General features: G+C 39.0%; 1 protein-coding gene across 1 annotated transcript; it reads left to right on the forward strand.

Annotated features, from left to right (window-relative positions):
- Positions 1-5,450: 5,450 nt before the first annotated feature.
- On the forward strand, positions 5,451-6,389 carry LOC116091940 (olfactory receptor 50-like). Its single transcript, XM_031373359.1, has one exon. The coding sequence runs from the start codon at positions 5,451-5,453 to the stop codon at positions 6,387-6,389; it is 939 nt and encodes a 312-aa protein (XP_031229219.1).
- The last annotated feature ends 1,497 nt before the right edge of the window (positions 6,390-7,886 follow it).

Raw genomic sequence — 7,886 nt, forward strand, 5'->3', positions numbered from 1 at the left:
GCAAGCACATCTGTGGCTAGGAAGATGGAGTAAGGATTCACAATTATAGGTAGGGGTATGGATCAGAAGACGGAAGACAGAGGGTACAGGAAGTACTAAGTCCTCAAAGATTTCCACAGGGACTCATTGGCATTTTACTAGGGCATGTAGATCTCATGTGTTTGGCACAGGTGGCAGCAGTCCTCTAGGGATAAAGCCAAAGTTGTGGCATAGGGAATGGAGTGCAGATCTGCATTGCCATTAGGAATGCAGAAGATGGACCAGAAGATGAAGCGAAGAGAAGACAGCTTTTTCTTGGTCTTTTAAAAGGGATTTAATTATTTCCTCCAATTGTTTGTTTATGTTTTCCTAAAAAACTTTAATGGATTTATTCATTTCCTCCTTGACAACTTAAATTATCTTCATAAATCTGCATTTTATTGTCTTTTCTTTGTGCTTCTGTTTTATCGGAATATTCAGATCTCGCTTGTACTAGTATAGGTAGGGTCTGGTGGTGATCTTATATATTGGGTGTGGTTTCTTGGGTTTTTACATTGGCCTCCAGATATCTTAGTTTTGGGTAATTAAAGATGTAGGTACTGATTTGTGAGTTTGGCTTTGTTGGCTGGGTGTTTTGTACCTCGATACTGTTTCCTCTCTAGTCTTCTACTCTGTGTGGCCTGGGATTCTCTGAGTCTCTGTGGGCTTTGGTAGAGCATGGAGTCTCCATCCCAGTTGTAGTCTGGGAAAAGGCAACTAGGAGGACACAGGTATGTATGGTGCTGTAGGGGGATGCCAACACAATGAGGAGTGGAGGAGTTTGACCAACAAGTTTGGTCTCTGGTGGAGTATACAGTCTTAGACCCAGTTGGTGGCTAGAACATAGCAACTAGAAGGGTGTGGGATGTGGGGCTTATGGTGGGGGGGTACTAAAATAAATGATAGGGGAGTTTGGTAGACAGGCAGTCTTCCTATACTTTTCTAAATCTGCAAGTCCTCTAGTAGAGCTGGGAGCCTGTGCCCAGGCTAGTCTCTGGTATAGCAGGGAGTCTCCAACCAGCTGGAGTCTGAGGTATGGCAACTAGAAGAGTGGGCAACTGGATAGAGGGTGTGCAGTACCTGGCAGTCAGGTAGTCTACCTGGGCTTCTCCCAGTCTGTCCTCTTTCTACTAGAGGGGGGTGTAAGAGTAAATATAAAAAAATGCATCCTGGGGCCTCTTTGTCTCATTTGACCATTTATGTTCCTGGATGAAACACACACAGCACTTATATTTTTAAATAGAATTAAGCAGCACAATTGCTGGGCAGCTACCTACCCTCCATGCTGATTGAATCTATTTCCCTATTGATAAACCCAATTTACTACTTACTAATTTCTGCGTTCAGTCTGAGCTGTTCTTAACTTCATTTGGTCAGGCCATATGGCCACATTTTTATAGCTCAGATAACCAATAGCAGCTCTTCTTCTCCCCTCCTGTGCATTCTTCTTCTTTTCATGGGTGTGTTCCTTCTGTTCTCATGGTCCTTTCTTTTCAAACCCTTGAAACCTCAACCCCATCTATGTCTCTTCTGCCCAACTCTTGATTGTTGGCACCTTTATTTACCAATCACAATTAACTGTGGGCAGGCTCACTCAGCTTCTTACGTGCATTTGTATTCTCTCCTCTCCAGAGTACCAGTGTTGGGGGCCCAAATTAGCATTAGAATACAAGGAGCATTAGGCTAACCCACTTCAGGGGGCAATCTATGCCCATGCTGAGGGCTGGGAATAGCAAGTAGAAGAGCAAGGATCTTGGTTAGCGTTTCCTTTGCTAGAAAGAGACATTGTGACCAAGGCAACATCATTTCATAGGGGCTGGCTTACAGGTTCAAAGAATCAGCCCATTATCATCAAAACAGAAGCACCGAGGCGTCCAGCAGGCATGGCACAGGAGGACTTAAGAGTTCTGCATCTTGATCTCACTGCAGCCAGGAGAAAACTGACTGCTCTGCACTGGGCAGTTTCAAAATACACCCCTAGAGTTTGGGGAGGAAGTGTTTGGCACACTTCCTCCAACAAGGCCAAACCTAGTAACAGTGCCACTCTTTATGGGCCAAGCATGTTCAATTCACCACATCAAGGGACTGAGTATGGGGAGGCACTGAGATAATAAGAGAAGTTTGGAGGACAGGAAGCCTCCCTGGGCTTCTTCTAGTCTGTGAGTCCACTAGTAGAGCAGGGAATCACTGCTATAATTTTTATATATTAACAGACATTTACATTGCTTGATATTCATTCACTGTCATAATAATATTGCACAAATTGGTTTAATGGGGATACATTTACCCACAGTCGTGGAAGCTAGGAGTTCAAATTCAAAAGGTTGACACAATGTTTTTCTCTGTTGCCTTCTGATGGTGCAATCCTGTCAGTATCTTACTGACTACAGACTGCCTTCTTGCAATGGCTTCAATTTGGGGGATGGGAAGGGTTTTCTGGTATCTCTTTTAAGAGAAATACTAATCTTATTAGAGTAGGGCCCTATCTTAAAATTTTCCTTTAATATTTATAACTTTAATTATAAGCATCATTTTCAAATAGGACTGTACTTGCTTTTAGGGCTTCGATAGGTTTTAGCATTCAGATTCAGAAAATAATCCATAAATATAAAGAATTCTTTTTATGTTTTACCATACTGTTTTAAACAGGACAAAAATGATAGGGAATTGTGTTCTATTTACTACCATTGTTTTTCAAGGGTGAAGGGACTCTCATGCTTGCTTCAAAATAGTTCTTTCCCTAAGGGAGTCAATGACAACAAAACAATTTTATCCTGCATGCCTCTAATTTGGATCTGGGGACAAGGATTGCACCCTAGGTTTTCTACATGATTTTCAAAATTAGAGCTCACATGGACTTCCCAGGAGACATGGACAATATACATGTTCATATATCTGTCATATCTGATTTTGAACTGATTACTATTCTGATTCTTGCAATGGATGTATGACTGTCTCAGATGATCCAGCTCATTCCCTATGTTGTGTTTCTTCTAGAGAGAAATGGAAAAATTTCCCATACTTCTTAGCTAAAGGTATCTGTGTTCATCCTATAAGTTAGTTTGTTGGATCAGGCATAGAATGTACATGCATCTTTATTATTGGATACATTTGGGTCCTGCTGTGTCTCTTTGTCTGTCACTGTGTTTCTCTCTGTTTCTGTCTGTCTCTGTCTGTTTTTTTCTTTGTCTCTCTGGTCAGCATGCATTTCAAATTGTAAGTATTATACCTTCAAAAACAAACTTGTTTCTTTAGTAAGAAAAATTTACCTTGCATTGAGAACTTGTTCAACTTTTAAGGTAAAAGGACATTCCTTCCTCAAAAAAACAAACAAACAAAAAACAAAAACAAAACAAAAAAACAGAATCAAAGAAAAAAACTCACAAAATAATGTTTCTTAAACTTATCCATTTTTGTTTGTTTGATTTTGTTTTTTATAATTTTATTTATTTACATTTCAAATATTGTCCCAGTCACTCCTCTGCTAACACTCTATGCCATCCCCTCTCCCCCTCCACCCCAGAGCCCAGTGGACTCTGGACCTATTCACCCTGATGGGGACAAACTTATCCATTTTTGAAATAAAACCAGGAAATCATCTTCTTTGGTCACATTTAAACTTCAACACACAATTTCTGTTGTGTTTTCTTCCAACTTCTTCCCAAATATCTATGACTTTTGCCATAATAGCCCCTGATGTTCACATGCCGGCTAGAATCCTTGGCTTCTCCAATCTACTTTCTACCTGGCAGCCAACAAACCATTTCTTATTTTTTGATAATTTATTTTTATTACATGTTACTGTTCTTGAACAGATGGAAACTTTGCTTCACAGCAAATTAGACATTATACCTGCCTGCTGTTCATGTATTCTCCAACATTTACATTTCTGTTATTGGCAATTACCTTGGGTTTTCCTTTTCTCTCAAAGCCCCTAGTAGCCTCATCCAAATACTTGCCTAGAGACCCACTCTTATAATCTTCCTATGCATGTTCTTCCACTAAAGACTCTTCATAGGGCATATATCAACTACTTCATCATCTTGACCACTTGTGATCTGATATTTTCTCAGAATAACAGATGCCTCTTCTTTTAAACTCATTTCTGAGTATATGATATATACTATATAAAATAACATAAGAATATATTGCTTATTGAGATATTCCTCAAAATATCAGAATAGTAGAATATCTACCTGTAGAGAGATAATTAACATTTTCATTGGAATTAAGCAATTATTATTAGCACAGAAATTAGTAAGAAATGAATTATAATTAATTTCAGGCAGTATCACATTAAGTGATTTTTTTGAGGGTGAGATTGATGTATAGGCATTGAAAGGATGGTCTTGACCAAGTTGGGAAAATTTATAGATTAACTTGGAAAAGGTGAAGAGGGAAACATGAGATTACTGACAATCAGACAAAAACTGGCCAAGTCTTTCCATAGAATATAACCACTGAGCTCTCTAAGTAGCTAGGATATCAACTCTAACTTCATCATATTCCTTTTTCTATTGTTTAGTGATTATTCACTTTCATAGGGAATGGTTACAGATAAAAGAGAGTATCTCAGTTTAGCAACAAAGAAAACGTGTAGGAAATTCATAAAAGGTAACCAGGTTAAAAGTAAAGCAGGTGACACTTGCTTTTGTTAGAAAAACACAAAGAATTTCCTTGGCTTATCTAAGAAGTGGCAGAAAAGTCAAGTATTTCCAAGTGCTCTTTGTGCCCAAATGAGATGCTTAGGTTGGAGCTGAAGATGTTAACATGGAATCGGGGGTCATTTTATTCAGCCTAGGAAGAGTGATGGAAGAGTGAGCTCATTGACTAAGAAACTATTATGGAAAGAACTCATGGCTGCTTGCAAGCTAATATTAGCAAGTTATATTGTTGGATCAAACTCATGTACTTGATGCTTTGATCATCTTGCTTCCACTAAGTCCCCAGATTCCGATATTTCACAGATACAAAAAAAGATCTCAGGGTTACACTACTTCAATTTAATTTGTGGAAAGATATTCTTATGAAAGTGCATTCCAGAAAGGTTAAAATAGATGAACAATCATTGAAGTCCTATTGATTTTTCTACTTGCTGATACCAATTTATATGCTAAGTCCTTAATCCAAAATTGTCATGGTGAAATCTAGACACCTTGATCAGGAACTGGGTCTAATTTGTTAATTCTTCTGAATTTCATAGCTTCCCTCTAAAACAAATTCAGCTGTTTTTAAGGTTCTCAAATTGTGTCTCTTTCTAAACCATCACTATCTCACTACTGGGAGAAAAATCGTCATTTTTGGATTAAAACACACAAAGTATTGTTATTTTCAGTACTGGTGATTCATAAAATGTTTCCATGGTATATTAGTCAAAATCACTTCTCTTCATTTCCCAGTTCTCTTTTCAAACAGAGCAGAAGAGGAAGAACATGAGGATGGATAATGAGAGCACTATATCTGAGTTCATGCTCTTGGGGCTCCCCATTCAGGAAGAGTATCAAAGCCTGTACACTGCCTTGTTCCTGGCCATGTACCTGACAACTGTACTGGGGAACCTGCTCATCATTCTGCTCATCAGACTGGACTCTCACCTTCACACCCCCATGTACTTCTTCCTCAGCTACTTGGCTTTCACTGACATCTCTTTCACATCAGTCACAGCTCCAAATATGCTCATAAATATGCTGTCACACAGTCAGTCCATCTCATATGCTGGGTGTGTTTCCCAGGTGTATTTTTTCTTATTTTTTGCAGATCTTGACAGCTTTCTTCTGACTTCCATGGCCTATGACAGGTATGTGGCCATCTGCCACCCTCTGCACTATACCACCATGATGAGTCAGACCCTCTGTGTTCTATTGTTAGTTATGTCCTGGGCCTTATCTTCTGCTAATGCTCTTGTGCACACTCTTCTCTTTGTTCACTTAACTCACTTTAGAAACAATAACATCCCCCACTACTTCTGTGACCTCTCTGCCTTGCTGAAGCTGTCCAGCTCAGATACCACCATCAATGAGTTGGTCATACTTCTTTTAGGTAATGTGGTCATTACCCTGCCATTCATATGCATTCTGGTCTCTTATGGCTACATTGGAGTCACCATTCTGAAAACTCCCTCCATCAAGGGAATCCGCAAAGCCTTGTCCACGTGTGGTTCTCACCTCTGTGTGGTTTCCTTGTACTATGGGGCCATCATTGGACTATATTTTGTCCCCTCATCTAATAACACTAATGAACAGGATGTCATTGTGGCTGTGATGTACAATGTGGTAACACCTATGCTGAATCCCTTTATCTATAGTCTGAGGAATCGGGATATGAAAGGAGCACTGAGAAATATCCTCAGCAGGAGACTGTGCTCACAGTGATGGGCATGGTATTCACTGGTAGCATCCCTACTTCCTTCTCCTTTTCTCCATTCATCTTTTGTTCTGTCGGTGAAATTCCATGTGGCTCTCTTCTTCCACTCAGTTATTCTTGACAGTTTTATTCACTATTTAACTCTCTTGCTTCAGCATCTTGAGAGGATTTTCTACAAATATTCTACATATTTTCCTTTGTTTTGGAAATATTCTAATTTTTAATTTATTCATCACCACATCTTTTTAATAGACAGAATTGTAGTTTTTGTACCAAAGATATTTTTCCTCTCTGAAGATGAAAAAATAATTTTTCTCTTAGAATTACAATTTTATTTTTACATTTTATCTTGCCAAATATCAAATTACATTTATCTTAACATATAAGATAAAAATACTCTGATTACTTGGTAGTAATGAAATTATTTATTTTTTATGTATATTTGTTTTGCTCTCATGTATTCCTGTGCATCATGTTTGTGTGTACTGCCAGCAAAGATCAGAAGCTGGTTTCAGACACCTTGAATCTAGGCTTACAGATGTCTGTAAGCTACCATAGGTGTGCTGATAATCAAACCTAGCTTTCCTGGGAGCCAGTCAGTGCTCTAATACACTGAGCCATCTTTTGTGCCTCTTACATTTAAGTTTTAGTTGACACTCAAAATTAGCAGATATTGATGGCAGATGTGTTGTTTACATGCATGTATACAATACATATTGGTAGTATTCTGTCTAAACTCCACCCCCACAGTTACCTGATAACAGCCAGGTATGTTCCTCCCCACAGTTACCTGGCAACAGCCAGGTAGGCCTGGCCCACTATAAAAGGGGCTGCTTGCCCCCTCCTCTCTCTCTTATGCTTGCTTCCCACTTGCTTCTCTCTTGCTCTCTTGGGCTTTTCCCTTCCCCTTTCATTTCCCCCCTCTCTCCTCGTACTCATGGCCATGGCTGGCCTCTACTTCTCTACTCTCCCCCACTCTGCCTTTTTCTGCCTCTACTACACTCTTAATTCTCCTCCCCATGTCCTGAATAAACTCTATTCTATACTATACCATTATGTGGCTGGTCCCTAGGATGAAAGGATGCCTTGGCATGGGCCCGCTGAGGTACCTCCTTCCCCTATACCTCACCACACCCCCATAGAACATATCTTATACCTCTTTATCTTTTTATATACAAATAAAAGAAAGTACAGTAGTTTCCTCAAATATTTACCATGTCTTAGTGTGAAATTATTTACTCTAGCCTTTGGGGTAATATTTAGCATTTATAATCACTACACAGTGAAAGAAATTTAAAAACTTATTTGTCCTACCTAACCATAATTTGGTATGCAGTAACCAACATATGTCTATCTTTCCTTCCAATTTTATTTGAAATTATCAATTTTTCTCAGATTTTTCATTTGTGATGGTAGCCAGGTACTCAGTTCATTGTGTTTTTTGACAAGTACTTGACCTTGTTCAATAACTAAAATGAAACTGTTCTCTGTAAAAGATAAAAACA

Source organism: Mastomys coucha, unplaced genomic scaffold, assembly GCF_008632895.1.
Source record: "Mastomys coucha isolate ucsf_1 unplaced genomic scaffold, UCSF_Mcou_1 pScaffold15, whole genome shotgun sequence".
Taxonomy (NCBI): domain Eukaryota; kingdom Metazoa; phylum Chordata; class Mammalia; order Rodentia; family Muridae; genus Mastomys; species Mastomys coucha.

Bases quoted from the DNA above. Each gene is read 5' to 3' on its own strand.
- LOC116091940 (XM_031373359.1), top strand. From the start codon at position 5,451: ATGAGGATGGATAATGAGAGCACTATATCTGAGTTCATGCTCTTGGGG.